The sequence below is a fragment of the Perissodus microlepis genome, chromosome 8 (genome assembly GCF_051167445.1).
Source record: "Perissodus microlepis isolate ML-2025 ecotype Zambia chromosome 8, ASM5116744v1, whole genome shotgun sequence".
In the NCBI taxonomy this organism is placed as follows: domain Eukaryota; kingdom Metazoa; phylum Chordata; class Actinopteri; order Cichliformes; family Cichlidae; genus Perissodus; species Perissodus microlepis.
In genome coordinates this window covers 9,894,442-9,913,648 of record NC_140468.1, presented here as the reverse complement: position 1 = coordinate 9,913,648, position 19,207 = coordinate 9,894,442, and the positions used below count along the sequence as shown (strand labels likewise).

At 41.6% G+C, this 19,207-nt stretch overlaps 1 protein-coding gene across 1 annotated transcript in view; it reads left to right on the top strand.

The window, feature by feature from the left end:
* The first annotated feature begins 2,472 nt into the window (after positions 1 to 2,472).
* The window catches only part of prkcea (protein kinase C, epsilon a), a 52,558-nt gene continuing 35,823 nt past the window's right edge, over positions 2,473 to 19,207 (top strand). The window contains exon 1 of the mRNA XM_084937401.1: positions 2,473 to 3,676. Coding sequence (XP_084793527.1) covers positions 3,332 to 3,676 — 345 coding nt within the window. The 5' untranslated portion in view covers positions 2,473 to 3,331. The remainder of the gene's footprint in view (positions 3,677 to 19,207) is intronic.

Below are 19,207 nucleotides of genomic sequence, written 5' to 3'. Positions count from 1 at the left end.
GTTATGTTTTCAGCAGCTGTAATTGTAAGAGTTATATTTCAATTCCAAACCAACAAAGGAATAAACAAGCAGCACGTTTGGAGGAGAAGAAATTATGACGTTTGATTATGGTTTCGCTCTTGTTTAAGGACTAGTGGAGGCAGACAGCAGGGAAAAGCTGGAGTTTTAGCAGATACTTTGCAGTTATAAGTTCCAGTATGTGTATGTTGCTTGAGCGAGTGCACAGGAGGTTAGGGCTTCACTAACATAGAGTCCAGAAGATTTATGACAAAAACAGCGCTATGCTTGTGGTGTAGTTTTAAATAAAGTTTAGAACAGCATAAGTAATGAATATATATCTAAATTTGATTGTTTTGAGTACTGGCATGTCTTGGGACATTTCTGAAATTGCATCACTCACTGCTGATTTAAAAACCAGTCAAACATCTATTATACTCTTATAGGAGTAGCCAGTATTACTGTAGTACTTTATAAGATACTAAAATACTATTCCAGCAATTTGAAAAAGTGTAGATGGTTTCTTACTTTCAGAGCTCTTTCTTGTGAGAAGAAATGTGAAAACAGAGGTTCTGGAGCATTTTCATGTAATATTTTGGAACTATTCTAAGTTTCTATTTGGGGAAAGAAACTATAGAAATTTTGGATGAATATGATAATTTTATAGAAAATGGGCAATTTATTAAAAAAATATAATTAAATGTAATTTTTTTTATTATCACATGAAATGTAATGAAAGAATACGATTTTTAAGGAGGCGCTACCTCCTCCCTGTATATGTGGATAAAACCCACCCAAGGGCATCACTTTTTCTAGTCTGTTAAAATTTGAATTAATCTCTAAATCTAGTTAAATGAAGTTATTTGGTGATGATTTGATGATGACATTTCAGAACATTTATTATGTAAATATGCTGAATTCAGGCTAGTTAAATTCCATAAGTACAGTAGAACAAAAGAGTAGTAATTTGCAGTTTTTAAGGGACAAGAGAAAAAACCCAGAATATAACTATTTTTTTCAAAGAACTGGTAACTGTTTGCTTTAACGTAAGAAGGGGATATGGTACTCTAAAATTGAACCTAAACCCCTATAAAAGTAATGGTTGATTATAAAATAATAAGAAGGGCTCATTGGATTACTCTACAATATAGCCTGGAGCCCTATTATTGTGGTGTAATTACAATGTAAGAAGAGAAGGTTAGCCTACTCTAAAAGGCAGCCTGGACCCCTAATAGTAACATGTAATTACAAAAATAAGACAGGATCTTTAGGATAATCTATTATACAGCCTTCACCCCTAGTAGTAATGTCTGATTACAAAAGAAGAAGGGATTTAGGAGCTTCAGGATATTCATTGATATAGGGAAGGCTGGGTTTATAATGCAGCCTGAAGCTCTATTAGTATGTATTGTATCTTGAAGCATATTAGACTACTCTAAAATACAGCCTAGACACTTATTAATGTGTAATTACAAAATAAGAAGTTCTCTTTGGGATACTCTATAATATAATGAAGCCTGGAACACTTTATAATACAGACTGTAGCTCTGTTAGTTTCTACAATGTAAGAAGGGATGCTTAGATTACTGTAAAAGGCATCCTGGAACCCTAATTAAATACAAAGCAGGGTTGAAACCCTTTATAATAAAGCCTAACCCCAGGAATACAACAGACATGGTTACGGCTTTTCATCACCACTGGAGCCGACTGCACCTGCTCAAGACAATGCTTGTAATTCTACCAGACGTACCACAAGTGTTCAAGCGGCTCTCTGCTCCACGTTGCTTAAAATAGGCCTAGTCTGTTTTTTCTCTGTCTGTCTGTCTGTCTGTCTGTCTCTCTTTTTAGGAAGACATGTCAATCTGCACAGAGCAGATGAGAAGGGCAGAAAGTCTGACAGAAAATCGACGCGGACAGTGTCGTAACTTTTCAATTTTCCCTGTGAAACCATCAAAGCTTGCAAACAATGAAATAAAATTTGTGTAAAAGGCAGTTGGGATACTCTTTAATAAAGCTTTATTACTTAAAAATGTTTAGTGTTAAAATGATTTAATCTTAAAAACAACAAACAACTGTTGACTATGCCTCATTTTTTAAGTATCATTGGGAATCTGTAGTATTTTAGGAACCTGAAAATCACATCCTATATTCAGGGTGTGGTAAAACGCGGGCTGATTTACTCAACAATATCAGCCCTGTCTCTTCAGACTCTCTAACTGTGCGTGAGGCTGTCTGTGGTCATGCATGAGGACTGATGGGCTCTGTGGGCTGTCTGGCCATGACACGCGCGTTCACACATACACATTACTCCACGCCTGCGGGTGAATTCCATCGCCCCTCTTTTAAAAACACCTCTTCCAGCTGAGCACACACACACACGCACACACGTATGTATGCACGCACGCGCACACAGATTCTCTCTGTCTTTCTTTTCTCTCATCCGGCGCAGAAGCCCGGCAACGCGGGTGACGCGTTTTGCGCATTTCCTGCAGCTCGCGCTCACTCACAGATTCAGGAGCGAGGGGACGGGAAGCGAGGGGAGCGCGCAGAGAGCGAAAGGAGAAAAAAAAGCGAAACGGGAGCGGAGCACTGGGATGTGTTTGGGGTGCTCGTGAACCCCCCAAAAAAACCTTCATTTGGGGGGGTGGGGGGCAATAAAAGGCACTGCTTTCCGAGGGTTACGCGCAAATATCGCGGTGCCGTGAGGTCGTAGGAAGGAGATTATCCAGGAGAGGAGCGAGTGAGCCGAGACGGGCTGGAAGAGGAGCACCAATCCCGGATGGCTAGGCGCGGCTGGTCGCGCTCTCTTCCACCCTGACCCGGGAGAGACACACGAGGACCGCGGGGAAGCTCCGGGACTTCACGTGAACTTGAGCCAGTCAACCTGCGTTTCTGATCAGAGACGTTTATACGCCGTTCTGTTTCCGCGGTAACAGGAATTTTGTGTGGCTCACGAGACCGATCGTAAACAAACAAGGCAGCCGCCTCGGTGGGAGAGCGTCCACCAGGAGACCCCTGAAGGGTGTGAGTCCGCGTTATTTCTGCGTTTTTCAGCCTGCTGGGGATCAGTCAGCTGCCCTGTTGGCGTCTCTGCGCGCGTGTGTGGATAACGAGCTGTTCTGATATGGCTGTACTAGACTGAGAGTCCAAGGAGCCAGCGGCATTATGGGATGTAGCAGGACTGTGCAGTGACCCCGCTCATTGGAAGGAAACACTCTGTGTACAGGAGCAGGAACAGGCAGACTAGCCTAAACACACACACACACACACATACACACACACACACACACACACACACACTCATCCTTTTACGCACACACACTTCCCTGCAGCCATGCCTGTGTTCAGTGGCCTGTTGAAGGTGCGGGTTTGTGAGGCGGTGGACCTAAAGCCCACTCCATGGGCGCTGCGTCACGCAGTGGGGAAGAGCGGCTCCTTCCTGCTGGACCCCTACCTGGCTCTGAATCTGGATCAGACCCGACTAGGCCAGACCGCCACCAGAACCAAGACCAACAGTCCCGTTTGGCACCAGGAGTTCTGCACCGAGGTGCGGGAGGGAAGGAGCCTGGAGCTGTCCGTGTTCCACGATGCACCCATCGGGTATGATGACTTTGTGGCCAACTGCACCATCCAGCTGGAGGACCTGCTGCAGAACGGAACCAGGCACTATGAAGACTGGGTATGCGTTTGATCTGTAGCTGTGTGTGCGTGTGTGTAGGTGTGCGTGTCTGTAGGTGAAAGCCACAGTTTTGCATGTGCAGGTGGAAGGAAATCCTAAACACTGTATCTGCATAGTGTATTTTATGTGGTCTATTAGGCTGTGGTATGCATGCCATTGCTTGACTGCTTGTTTCATGTTCCTGTTCACAGTGAACAGCTAGGGAAAAGTATTCCCAGGTTTCACCTGTCTGTTATTATTGCGTAAGGAATCAATACTGTTGGTCTTCTATTCCCAAAATTCGCTCGTGAGGCTTTGCCACACCAGTGGGTGAAACTGAAAAAGACTACAATATGATGGCGAAGACTTTAGGACCTTATTATGCTTGTTTTCTGCTCGCAAGAGGTCCCCCCCCTCCCCTCCAGCTTCAGGTTCCTATTACAGACAGTATAAAAGATGGTTGTGGCTTCCAGGTCTGAAAAGTGAAACTAACATGACAGTACCTTCAACCAAGATTCTTTGTAATATCCACCAGGGGGTGATACTCATGGTTACGGACCTACTAGAGTCCATTTTGGAAGATTTTGATCAGTCGGCTAACGTTTGACAAGTCGTTAGCTGGTTTCACAATCAAATCTGCCCCTCTTTCCGTACAGTCAGTTTAAAAAACATGAAAAATGATAAGAGTGCGATTGCTTCAGAACAAGACTTTTCTAAACCACCAGTTTCATGTTACAATACCTGCATCTATCTCCTAAAGGCTCCATTTCACACTGAAGTTTCCTCTCGTTGTAACCTGATGTTCAAACCGTCTGTTTGTGAATTGTAGCCAGTGAGAGGCTAGTTGATTTAAAGGGGAAAGATGTTGTTTCAGAAGGTAGATAAACCAAGGGCCTGCACCAAGGTCCAGTGTAATGCTCGACTTAAAAGTCTGCAGCACTGATTCTTTCCTTCACAGAAATATAACTACACTTAACAGCTACACTATACGTCCACTTTAATTGGTAACAAATATATGTTTAACTCTAGTTTCATTCAGTATCAAGACTGACACCATCCCTATCCAGTGAAACCTCTGGTTTCAGTTCACAGCCTTTTACAATGAAATGGGCCTTCATATTTATGACAACGTTAGCGAGGCAAGGCGGAGATGGTTTGGACGTGTGCAGAGGAGGGATAGTGGATATACTGAACAAAGGATGTTAAATATGGAGCTGCCAGGCAGGAGGAAAAGAGGAAGACCATAGAGAAGATTTGTGGATGTTGTGAAGGAGGACATGCGGAGGAAGATGCTAGGGATAGGATCAAGAAGGAAGAAGAAGATGTTTACCTTATGTTTATTATTAAATCCTCTCTTCCAGTGTTAAACATTTGCACTGAGCTCTTCGTCAGAGCCTCCACTTCTGTTATTCAGTTTCCTTAGCTGTGCTGCAGTCTTTCGTTGTCACACTGCACGTGTGTATGGATATAACAGCTGGAGTCTGACTAATACCACATTATAAAAGCCGATACCGATATTTGGTCATTTAAGAATCCAATATTGCAGTATATCGGCCGATATGGTTTTTCTTTCATGAGAAACGGATTTCCCTAACACTTGTTACGTGTGGTCATTTTTAAGTTATTTGCACTCTGCTCAGATTAGCTGTTTGTTGTGTTCGTGGCCTTACAAGCAAGTGTTTCCAACGGGGAATTTGCAGAGTGCCCTCTAGTGGCTGAACTATGCAACATCAACACTCATAACATGGTTGAAGGGTGTTTCTTCTGTCTCCGTTACTCTTATACTTTCTATAAATGCCAATATCAACCTCCAACCAAAGTCATGGAGTCGTCTTTTTCTAATGTAAAATGAGACCATGTAGGGGCGACTTGTTTTCCATTCTATTATCATGCAGCTTTACCCTCGTTATCTGTGACACAGGAGCTGTTCAGACTTGCATTGCATCTGGTTTGGGCATCTCAGGTTCGACTTGCAGTCGCCCTTTCACAGTTCATCGCATTCCTCCTGTCTCTTTGCACTCGCAGAAACAGGAGCTGTTGTTTTCTTTAACCCCCCTCCGAAAACGCAGCGTTGCAGCTCAAGATAAGTTTGTTTTTTTACTTATTTATTAGTTTTACTGTCCTTTCAGAGATGTACTCAGCTATGCAGAGGAGAAAACTATACTACGGTTTCCCATCATTTAACGTTAAGACTGTGATGTTGGACTGCTACACGTAGATTTGTATGTAAGGGAATAAAGAGCTGTTTGTTTTAGGTCTGCAAGTTTTGTCTCCAGTTATAACATGTGATCTCGTTCCACTGCTTCTCCTCATTTTGTGTCAACTTGCCTTATGTTAGACGAAAGGCTAATGAAGGTGATTTCAGGACAGAGTTGGGAGGGGGAGAGCATAACGGCAGACTGTTCTCCAAAGCACATTGTGAAATACTCTGATAATTTTCTACCTTTCAGGCAACTGTTTCAGGCAAGACACACACACACACACACACACACACACACACACACACACACACAATGAAAATCCACTGTCAGGCCTTTGGAAGAGGATATGAAATCACAGCACCCACTTATTACAATATTATTACAGTTTATTTTGTGAAATGTCATTTTCCTCTTTGAAGTAAGAGTATTTAATAGAGGCCCTGCTCTCAGCTGGATTAACATATGACCGTGATGTAATCTTAAAAAAAAAAAGAGGGGCAACAAAATGCTCATTGTGGTGAATTAATCGCAAATCTAAAGTCTTAGGAAGCTTATTTTCATGATGCAATGCTGCAAAAAATGTCAGTGTGAGCTCTGTTAATGAGTGTCGAATGTGAAAGTGTATATGATTTCATGCTTGCCAAACTGTAGGTGTCCTTAACCTAGGGGGTTAATTGATGTGCAGTTACATAACCTTATGCTATGTCAGCACACGCACTTGTATATAAACCAGCACACACACAGGCACCCACTTCGCCCCTCAGCCATCCAAAGTGAGGTCAGAGCATATGGATCAATGTGCTGATTGACCACATCCCATCGATCAGCCAGCCGACTCGTCAGTACATCTGCCTCAGAGCGACACAGTCCCTCTCACCCCCCCCCCCCCCCCCCCCCCTTCATTATTCCATTACTCACCATTTCTGCCTCCCGAGTCTTTCTCATCCTCCCCTCTTCAGCAGCGAGCTCGTCTTTCAGCTTTAAGAACACCCCCACTCTCCCGCCCACCCTTCGTTTACCCATCATCTTCCTCTTCCTGCCTCGCTCGTGCACCTTAAACTCCTCTTTTATCTGCTTCCTCCTGATGCTCTTACCTTCTCGTGCGCCTCTGTCTTAAGCGAGGAAGGAAGGATGTGATGTTCAGTCTCAACAAGGAGGCAGCGGTGGGAAATATAGTATACTCGTTAATAGGTTGTCTGACTCAGATCAGACAGGGTTTTCTCTCCAGTTTTTTTTAAACTCATTTATACAAAAAATAAAAATAAAATAGGCCAGCCTGCCTCTCACACACTGATTTATCACTACTCGCTGTATGTTTCACAAAAAATACATTATTAGGGATAAATAGAGAATACTGTTAACACAAGAATGACTTCTGGAATCAGATCTTTTCAACCTTTTCTGCTCGGTGGTGGATGCAAACCCTCTGTATAAATCTCTCTGTATGTAAAAATGAGCAAGCAAATTAAACTGGGTGGTAAGGCTTTAAATCTAGCTCACTAATTCTTTCATGGTAAATTTATCTGTCACTTATTTGACCCTTAAAAGGTCACAAAATAGTAATGAATGACCTTCATAGCCCGCATGGGGAACTCTCTGCTTGCATCTTATTAAGGTGGAATGAAATGCTCTTTAGGTATTCTGGCTTTTTAAATAGCTTCAACAGTTAATGACAATCAAAAATGATGACAGATTCTCTTTTGGTCAACTAATTATGTAACTTCAAAGTTCTGGTCAGAATTTGGAAAAGTTTATCCCCAGAGGATGAATCCTAAAAACCTAGAATCCTAAAGAAGATTCTTTCTAACGGATCATTCCTTTCCATTTTGAATGAACATTAGCTATATGTTGTAGTTGGAGATAGATAACTAAAGCCCCTTTTCCATTCGCCACGGATCGCCATGATTTGATTTGGATTGACTGGTTTTCCACTACAATCTGGTACTAGCGAATGTGCGTGGTTGTCGTCACAGAAACGTGTCCGAGCGTCCCACAATGTTATTAATATGGCACACGAACTCTACAAAAAAGGTGGACGTCAAAGTGAAACCTGCTGCTCGGTCTGTGACTTTTCGTCTGACTGGGGGACCATGGCGTTGTTTTAACCATTTCCTTAGTTGCTGGGTTTCAAAAATGGCTGTTTTAATTTTCATGAACGAGAGGCTTTCTTGACTCATCGAGTGATGCTACTGACCAGCCAGTCAGTGGCATGCAGTCTGATGATGTCACACTTTAGTGCCTGCTGGGATCGCTTGGAACCCCGGGCGAGCGGGTACTAAAAAAGTATCTGGTACCAGCTACTATGACCTAATGAAAAACGCTGAAAACCGTGGCGAACCGTGCTGAGTTGATCCAAGTAGGTACTAATGGAAAAAGGGCTTAAGACTAAACTAAGTAAACAGATAGATCCCCCCACTCCCCATCCCATTTTCAGCAAATGCAGAATCACCCATCTGGGATTATTTTGGTTTTAAACCAGGTTACATCAGTGAACTGAAGGACTTAAACAAAGCAGTGAGATGAAGGATGTTACAGCTTGCAGTCTCCAAATGAAAAGCAGGTACAGATATATGTTATCCAGTGTCAAATATGATTTCTGAATTGACATTGCTTGTAAGCCTATAGGCCGGTCGGCAACCTCCTCCTTTTTTGAAAAAAAAAAAGGAGACAGAAATTAGGGGAACAAGCAGTGATTTGAGCCAAATACTAGTCTTAGGTTAGATTACATTTGTGCTTTGCAGGTAATTATTTACCAAGTTGAATTCTCAAGGCAACACATTAAATTAGCAGTTGTGAACTCAGCCAGTCCAGTCTCTCATAGCCAGTATATTCATCCAGTAGCTCATCCATTCTGTAGACATCGTGTTTTTTGAGTTTGCAAAAGATTTTCCATAAGACACAAAAATAATTTAATATTCAGTTAAGCCTAGCTAAAAGAAATCTTTTGTGCTCAGTTGCAGTGCCATGTTTTTGTTCTTGGACTATGATCATTAAGTCTGCTGTGTGCAAAGAGGGCCATTGAACAAGTCAGTAGAACGCCAGGTCTGAAGGAAAAAAAACAAAACAGTATAGAGCTCCACAAAATCTGTGACTTAATACAGTTTGCATAATGGATCCTGGATCGCGCTACCCCTATCATTGTATATTAACCCCTGCCCTTCTAAGCAGCAATAATATCAGTAATTGGCATTCTAATAGGGGAAGAGAGGGCAACTGGATTATGAAGAAGATCACCTAAATCATTAATTAAAATATATTCTTTTTCTCTTACATTGGACCTTTCATCCATCCATTCTCTGTCTGAATCAAACAGTTTTAGCTTCCTCTGCTCTCCATTTAACCCATCTTTCTTGTGATTGGCTGCCCCTCCCAATGTGGGTGGGTGGAGCTTCTGTGCTCACAGCCCAGGGTTCAGCAGTCTGAAGCCTGAGATTTTGCATCATAGGAATTATTTGCACATATATTGACATTATCTGGTCACTTTCAAGAAAATAAGCAAAATAGACCACTTTAGTGTGTACGAATTATTGAAACCTCGGCAGAGTTTGCAGTACTTAGAGCAGATCAGTGACAAAAACCGAAGTGTACAGTAATACACAGTGAGACCCAGCACAGAGCACAGCCAAATGGCATACTTCCTGCTGTTCAGAAGAACACTGAGGCATGTGTACCTCAGCTCCATCTTTCTCACTTCCTCCGCCCTTCTGCTGCCTCTCTCATCCCATCTCGTCATCGCTCCATCTCTGTCGTATGTGCGCTGTTATCCGCATCCCCTCTGCTTCCTGTTCTCTTTTGTCTTCCACCACCTCTCCATCTCCCCGGGACCCAAGCGCTGGTTCCTGCTTTGTGCTGCTGGTGAAATATTAACCAGGACTTTGATGCTTATTAATTGTCCCACTCAGTAATTGAGATGCTCTACGGAGCCCATCCCCATGGTGACAGTGACAGCCCCGTCCCCTTGGTGACAGTCACTCACCCACAGACACATCAGAGATAGAGAGAGAGAGGGATGGGTAGGTAGGAGCTTTTTTTTTTGGGGGGGGGGGGGGGGGGGGGGTGTCAGGGGGTAAGAAAGGGCAGAGAAAAAACCCAGAAAAGCAGCAGTTCTTTTAGAAGGAAGAGTGATTCAAACTCAAGGCCTTCAAAGGTAGAGAGACTTAAAGGGTTCCCTTGTGCTGCGTGCCCACTCTTCAAGGGAAATTCCACTTTACTCACCAGCATAATTATGCCGATGATGTATTCAGGTAGTCGGTGAGACACGACATTACAGCATCAACCACTGGGCTCTGTAAATCAAGCCTCATGCAGGTTTGGACAAGTTTTACTCAGTAACAAAACAGTAATTAATCATTCGTCACAAAATAGAGTTGCTGTTTAGATCGTCATCGGTGTAATGTACCGTTTAGGACACACAGCTTAGTAACACCGCCATTTATGTATTGTTTTCTGTTCATTATAGCAGCTGTGTTTATTATTTTGTGACTGAAATGCATCACTGGAATATGTTTGAAAATTCAAAATCTGTCTGTGGGATTGACTCGCCCCAAGTGGCCATTAAAGGAACTGCAGTTTTTTCAGCCCTGCAGTTTGGTGGTTTTATTTCACATACACTGCAGGGGAAATTCTGTTGCTTTCTCCATTATTAGCAATTATTACAGTATTGACTGTAAGCTTATATATAGATTTAGGGTGGGTTGCTTTTTTTTTAACAGAAGAAAAAAGAAATAGAACAAAGAAATAATGTCTACAAAAAAATGATACCATGGAAATCTTATTCTGTAAAATAATTTACTCTGAGGCGCTTACATATTTGTGGCAGAGGTTTAGAGTCAAGGGGTGTACGCACAGGAAATAATTCACAGTGATGTGGTGAGCAAAGACCGAGCGATGATGGGCAAAATAACCACTGCTGATATGTTTCTCAATTGAATTAAACAAATACCAACGAGAGTGAAGGATATTGTAGATTCGTGTCCAGCGGGGTGGTGGATACGCTAGCAGTTGCTTAGGTAATTAGAGATTACCTAGGCAACCAGAAGCTTGAATTACCGTTAGCGATTGACCATTATTGCAAAGAGAACAAATACTTACATTTAGTAAGTTACTTACATTCACAGGGAGGTGCACAATAGCTTACAGCTCAGTTTACGTTGTAAGGTTTCAGAATGGTTTCCACTTGCACTCATTCTTCCAAAATTTCTCCACCAAAGCGATTCTATCTCCAGGTAAAAACTCCAGGTAGTTTCGAGTAACACGTTACCATCACCTTGTTTCCTGCTGTACTGGCCCTGCTCACACTTAGAAATGGCAAAAAAAGAGCCTAATTTTCTTGAAGCCTGAAAGGCGTCCAGACTGCAGACACAGCTCTGCTATTGGTTGAAAGTTACTTTGGATCTGTTCTTCTAAACCTCCACTTCTCCTCACTGTCTCCCAGCTGTTAACAGCCTGTTACCCAGCATGCCTTTCACTTTATTAATGTTACAAGCTGTTTATGTTTGACAGATTATATTTTACCGTGATGTTTTGCCCTTATGATTGTTATGCATTATTTTATTTATTTATTTTTTTGCAGCAGCGTTTTTATAAAATTTTAACACAATACAGCCATAAATCAGAACATCTTGTACGTTTAAAGAATATTCAAGGTGTATTTCCAGAAAAAGAAAAAGAAAAGGAAAACACACACAGAAGGGGGAGGCTTCTGTTTTGCAGCTTCACAAAACAAAAAGGGAAACATCCTCAGTTTGTTATATTCAAATTCTCGACATGAAGGCTGATGAAGGGCGTCCATATATTCTCAAAGGTCTGGTCAGCAACATTTGATTTATCTATTGGTGGTGCTCAGTCTGTGACTTACGGAGCCCCGCAGGGGACTTGGGAGAAAAAAAAATCAAGACGGACTTTTGCGAGATCTCGCAAAACTTTTGAATTCCAACAATGGCGGCAGCTACTTAGTTGTAATATTACTCTTTCTGGGTCACAAAATACAGTTTTAAGATATTTTGAGGCGTGAATGTAGTTGTGTAAACGTCAGATATCTGCTCGGTTTGTTGGTTACCCTAACGTTGGTTTGTTTTGCGAGATCTTGCAAAAGTTTTGCGAGATCCCGAGTTAGTTTTGCGAGATCTCGCAAAAGTCCGTCTTAATTTTTTTTTGTCCCATGTCCCCTGCGGGGCTCCGTAGTGACTGGACTTTCATAACAAGGCAGTCAGTGCTTTTTTTTGGAATAGTCAAACTAAAAATTGCTCATTTTGACTTTAATTCTGTTTTTTTCTGAAACAATCTCAAGAGGTAACATTTCAGATCCTACAAGATCCATTTAGTGATTGTTTTATAAGATTATCTGGTATTATTTTTTATTATATTTATTCAATAGTTGTAGATTGTTAATTGTGGTTTTATATTATTGTATTTAATTCTAATAACAACAAGGAGTGAGTGTGCACAGTTGCAGGCTGTAATATTCAAGTCAGGCTGGCTATTATTACCACCAGCTTATCGCTTCCTTAGTAATTAAAAAAAATAGCTCCAGGTAGTGTTTTTTAAAAAAAGTTCTCAGTTGACAGAGAAAACAGAGTTGGTGCAAAGGTAGCAAGACGAGTCTGAGGAGGGGGAAAACAATGGTGATGACTGAGAGAGGACAGGAGATGAGGCGTGGAAGTAAGCTCTGTGTACATGTAAACATGTCAGGCTGGAGGGCGAAGCTGCGAGGCTGCTGGAAGCTTCTGAGACGTGATGACCACACAGTGTAACGTTTCCTCGCTGGGACACGGGCCACGTCAGATGTCAGCCAGCCACTGTTTGACACTTGGCTTCAGCACAGATACACTCACATGCTCCAACACGGCAGCCGGGATTAAAGACTGAAGGGCTACAACTGGAGACTGACCAACACCCGTTTAAAAGATGGTTTAACCAGTTTAAATTCTTTTTCGTTTTACAACTACGAAGCCAAATATTTCAGTACAACATGTTTTATAGGCTCCGTTTATGCCTGGCAGAATTTATTGCATTGCATATTTCTAAGAAATCTTAAACAAGTGACAAATTCAGACGGTGTAGAGTTTCAGAATTGGTTATATTAGTGTAAATATTGAATTTGAATCAGCAGCGACGGCTTTGCAGTTGTTTTTCATCTCAATCTCAAGAGCGCCTGTCAGGAAATTTCTTCATAATTGACTCTAAGGCGATCTGATCAAAATTTTAATGTCACAGGTCAGGGAGAAGAATATATACCTTGGCTGTGACAGGGAATCCTATTTGCATGAACGATCCTTTTCTGTGGCTACCTCTAAGTACAGTTCCTCTTCTACTTTTCTTGCCTATGGTGTGCCACAAAGTTCAGTTTTGGGGCCTTTATTGTTCTTGCTGTATTTACTTCCTCTTCAACACTTATTGAGCACTTTTAAGGACATTTCGTATCACTGCTATGCAGATGATATTCAGTTATATATCTCCTTTAAGCCCCATGATGTTTCCAAGCTACAGATTTTGCATAAATGCATAGACTCCATTAGAGGTTGGATGGCTGGAAACTTTCTTCAACTAAATGAGGAGAAGACTGAAGTCCTTGTTTGTGCTCCTAAAAATTTTGTACCTAGTGTTATGGAAAACTTGGGTCCACTTGCTACATTTGCCAAACTGTCTATCAGGAACCTTGGTGTTACTATTGACTTTGGATGCCCATGTAAAATCTCTGGTTTGCTCCTGTTTTTATCACTTGAGAAACATTGCTAAGCTGAGTCCCATTGTATCGCTCTCCGAATTGGAAGTTGTCATTCATGCATTTGTTTCATCTCGTCTGGATTATTGTAATTCTTTGTTTACTTGTTTATGTAAAGCCTCTTTGGAGCATCTGCAAGTTGTTCAGAACGCTGCTGCAAAGCTTCTGACCAAGTCCTCCGAGTACTCCCATGTCACACCCCTGCTGATTCAGCTGCACTGGCTCCCCGTTAAATTCAGAATCCACTTTAAGGTTTTGACCTTGACTTTCAGGGCTCTGCATGGACAAGCACCAACATATATAAGTGAACTTTTACATCCATACATTCCCAGCAGGTCCCTGAGGTCATGTGACCAGGGCTTGCTGGTTGTCCAACACACGAGGCTGAAAACAAAAGGCGACAAAGCTTTTGTAACTGTGGCCCCCAGATTGTGGAACTCTCTCCCTTTGAGCCTGAGATCTGTGGACTCCGTGGTCGCTTTTAAAAAAACAGCTAAAAACTCATCTTTTTAAACTTGCTTTTGGTAGATTTTTATTTTTAGGTTTTAGCTTCAGTGAAGCACTTTGTGATTTTTATCTTGAGAGGTGCTATATAAATAAAATTTTACTTACTTACTTCTTACAGAATTACACCCAGTTTGTAAATCAAAAATGTATCGATTGCACAGATGTGGACAAAACATCATCATTTCATAATTTGCCACTTTTTTGCAGCAACATAAGTCAAGCTTTGGCTACAACTTATGTTGTGTATGCTATCAGAATCAAGCGTGTTAATCCACAGAAGGAATTTGACTTACTCTCAAAAAACGTAGACACAAATGGTGACCGTGTAGCCACGGAAGAACAAAAGATTTTTGGCTGTATACACAGTTCTTTCCACAGATTTTAAATCCAGTTGTGCCAAAGTGAGGTTGTATTGCTAATGTGTTAGTCTGCGTGCAAATGTCACGGATATATGTGGTATTCAGTTGCACAAAGTATCACAAAGCTAAAAAAAAACCCCACAAAAGTGCAGTGACTCAGTAAATCCATTGAAGACAAGGCGCGGGGTACAGTAAGGCAGTTTCCCGCAGGAGCTAGCAGATAAGTGGGGGAGGAGCTGCATCAAGAGAAGACAGGAAAATGCTAATTAAGTTGGTTGACTAATGGGTTGTTAGTTTGTAGTAAATCTTTTTCAGTGTGTGCGAGAATTTGCCCCATGTGCCTGCTTTCAACATTAGATAGCCATAAAAAGTCTAGATGAGCTGTAGCTGCAGTAGGTAGCAAAGCAGAACAGAGCCATGAAGTCTGTTACCCTGAAGGGGCGTCCACATAGGTAGCCCTGCTTTGTTGCTAATGGTTGGTTGCTCCAGTTAGAGTTTCAGGCCCGGGTTGCCTATGTAACCTTTTGGTAATTAATTTAGCACCTTGTAATATGTCAATCATCAGTATTTCACTGTCATTAGTAGTTGCTTCAGTCACTCGCCTTGACGTTGAGTCCTGGGCATCGCCTCCGTTTTCTTCACTGTCGTTTAAAGTTGCAGAATTTGACTTTCTGTGCTCACTGGTCACCACGTTGCTGCGAACTGGGGGATACAATTCTCTCTGAACGAAATCAAGGACAAACATGAAAGTTTTAGTTTTCCAAAGTTCAGCGTTACACCGGGAAGGTTGGTGTCAATATTGTCTCCCACCTGCCCATTTCTGCAACCAACGTTAGGGTAACCAACAAGTATGTTAAAGACAGCTTGTAATTACCGAGTATGGTATTTGGCACATCTAAATTTGACATTTCCTTAGATGGGGAGGAGGGCCAAAAAATATTTTTATCCTTTAGTGGATGTCGTAAAAAGGTTAAGAACCGGTGCCACTTTGAGGGAATGAACAGCCAGAGGGTTAAAAATAGAAAACACTAACAAGTCTTGCTAGCCTCTTTTGCACCATCTGCTGCTACCTCCCAAAAAAGATGCAGTTTGCAGAAAGTTATAAGATGAAAACAACTGAGATCCACCTGTTTGACTTTATATATTTTGTTGCCTTAAAAAAAAACATCCAAAGTTAAAAATATCCTTGAGCACTAACATAAGCTTATAGTCACAGAGGCAGCATCATGACACCGTCACCTTGTTCCCCGCCTTTCCACTTTGTCTCTTTCAAGACACGATTATCGTCACAGCCACAGCCACATTGTCATTATGCCTTTCTTTACTCCTGACCCCCAGACTCCATTCCCTCACAATCGCTGTTTGTGGACAATGACATCATGGGCCCCACCCCTCGGTGACCTGCTGGTTAAGTAGGACAGTCTGGATTTAAGATATACGCTCACACACAAAGAGAAATATGGTGCACTGCCCACTAAAGCCAAATCAGGACAACCTTTAGTGTGTATGTGTAGGGTGTATGTTTGCTGAGGGTGTTTAATTTATGTTTCCAGTGAAAGGGAAGAAATGGGAAGGTGAAATGCACACTCCTTGTCTCCTCTTTCTGTGTGAAACCAGGAGTGCACCTGTATTTCTCTGCCTGTTTTAGCCAGTTTTTCTATGTTATGTATGACTTTAACCACAGTTTTGGTTGTTAAATGTCTCTGAAACTATTGCTTTGGTAGTAAACCCCTTCCTTACACAAGCAGCACATTCATTTGTGTTTCCTTCTGGTCCCAAACTGGGGATCTTTTACATATAAGGTGAATTTATAAACCACTACACTCTGGAGACACTAGGCAGAGTTGCATTTCAATGTCTCGCCATGGGTGGACCTCTGAGAACTGTAGTTACACAAATAACCAAAAGTTATATTGCTATTTTTCTCCATTTAAGAATTATAATCTTATCAATAATAAGCAGGCTTTGTTTTTCAGTTATTATAATAAAAGTAGTTAGCACAGAGTTTATGAACTCATTGGTATTTCATAAAAAATGTCCTGAAAAATAACAGGAAAAAGTATAGACTTAAGTTAAGTAAGGTAACACAGTGATTATATGTGTGTGTCGTTCCCCAGACGCCCAGTACTTCCACTTTTTGGGAATTATCTGATTAACAGTGGAGAGTAAGGTCACAAATGAAACTACTCTGAGTTTTCCCTGCACGTTTAAGGTCACACGGTTGTGTAATCAATTAAAAAAAAGGTCTGGCAGTTTTATACTTTTGAGTACTCACACACAGACGACTCTTGCACGGCAGCAAGTTATTGTTTTTTTACTCAGTTTTTAAATTTAATATTCTAACTATAATATTTGAATTACTGAGTGCTAGAAATTCCACTCGGTGGATTTTATTTTGGTTTATATGGAGCAAAATTTCGCCAGCTCCTTATCCTCCTTTATCAGACAAATATATAAATTGGCATCAAGGTTCTCGTTTAGCTGTGCCAGGAAGTAAATTTAAAAAATAATAATAATAAATAAATTATGGACATGTTGTGAAGCTGTTAGTTTGCCAATTTTCCTATCATAACTATTGCTTAAGAGCATGAAGGTGTTATCAAAAAATCTTACACCTCAATTGATGACACCTCGTTTATCATATGGCAAATGAGAGTCTAAGCAAAGGTTCAAAGAACAAATGTAGTGTTTACATGAAAGCTGCCTTTTCAGGAGCTGGTTTAAAAGAGGAGGACCTTCAAAAAGAGCGATGTCTTATATTTAATTGGATATTTCTCCCCAATCGTGCAGCCACCTCGTGCGGCTTGAATTTTTATGAAGTGTGTTTTCATCCAACGGTGACGGCTGTCTGATCTACGGGGACTGCTCATCAGACTGTGTGGATATCACGCACATATCTGGAGTGGTTGTGATCTCTTAAGATGACTGAACGGGCTGGATGATTTGATGGGGAACATCAACTGTTGTAAATCTAATTGGCCTCCTGCCTGACGCTACGGGATTGTTGGAGCGTTGGGTTGTGGTGAGGGGCGGGTTTTGTTGCAGTCTGAACGCAGAATGAGAATCTCTCCCGTCCTCCAGCTTTACCTTCGCTCCGCCGCTGCCACAGCTCGGCTCTTCTTACATTATTAGCCGTCTGTGATGTTACATTAAAGATGCATGACTCTCATGCTGTCTCACTCAGCGGGGGCCTCCTGTTTGAGTTGAGTTGCTGTTAGAAAGAGGGCCAAACACACAGACACGCACACAGACACACACATGTTATCGTGTGAATGCGGTCGAGCTCTCTCAAAGCCGAAATTTGTTATTTGACAGATGGATGTGGGAGGCTGTCACTGAGACTAAATGCTCCTGAGAGAGACACAGAGAGCCGTCTGGCTGGACAGAGATAGCGAGCTAGCTGGATGGAGAGTGGGAGGGGGTTAGCTCCACAGTATTGATATAATGCAAGCTTTGAGTGCCCTGTCTGCCTGGTTGAGTGCTTGTCGGTGCTGCTGCATATGGTGTGTGTCTTTTATTGTAGCAGTGTGTTTTTGTGTTTGGAGAGCGAGGAGATGGAACCGATGCGAGAGAGTTAAGACTGTACGTGTGTTTAACGCTAACGTCTCTCTGAAGTCCATTTTAAAATCCCCAGACGCCTTGAGAGCTCAACCACACTCTGCTTCCTGTATGTGTGAGTGTGTGTGTGTGTGTGTGTGTGAGAGAGAGAGAGAGAGAGAGGGCTTGTGAAGCTATCTATCTCTCTGGCTGTATCAGTGTCCTAATTGGACTAACAAGATTAATGAGGCGAACTAGATTCTCCGGCTCTCCCTCCTCCCATCGTTTGTTGGTGAGGCGGGGAACCTCGGCGTTGGTGTGTGGTTGTGCACGCAGGAGGTTAAATCCAAGTCACATTACAATTCATTTAACAGGGCTGGTGACGTGGATGCAATCTCCTGTCACAGTAATGTAAAGTTATTAGTGCTTAAGTGGTCAGTCGATTAATCAGTTGGAGAAAATTAATAAACAGATTGTTCTCTCCACGCTTTGACGCTTAATCGACTGAACAGTTAATGACGTAACCAGGAAAATAGCCGGTGATAATTACTTGAGCCATAATATAATAAAGTTTGTGAAGAGACAAGCTTATTCATAAATAACCTAATAAAAATGTCAGTTTTGGCCTAACTTGTCAATTAAACTCAAATAATCAAGGTATGTCCTTAAAAAACATAAAAATAAAGATACAGATGATCGGTATTACCTGTAATTAACAAGTACAAAAATAGAAATTAAGTTACATTAAAGAAACATATGGCCTATTGCCTAGGATAGGATACTGTCACCTCTTATCTCATTATAGCCTTAATGTGATCTGATCTATCGCTACATAATCAGCCAACTTTTCCAGCTTTGTTTATCATCTATTATGAAGACAATGTGATTAAAAAAAGAGACAATAAGAAAGGAAAGACACAATCTGGGATGATTCTTCACCCATTACACTCGTCATTTGAGTCACTGTTGATATAAAAACATCATCAGAAACAGAGCAGGGCGTTATATTCTGAAAACAACCAGCATAACTGGCAAAAACAACATTTTAGTGGCAAAACAAATTAGATTTTGCTTTATTAGAGGATTTTTTTTTACATGCTAGCCTCTAGTTAGCCTTTAGAAGGGTAATGCAAGATGTTTACAAACATAACGTTACTCAGCTTTCTGAACTAATGAGGTTTTTCAGTCATATGACCTTTGCTTGTCTGCCATTTTGGACTGGTGA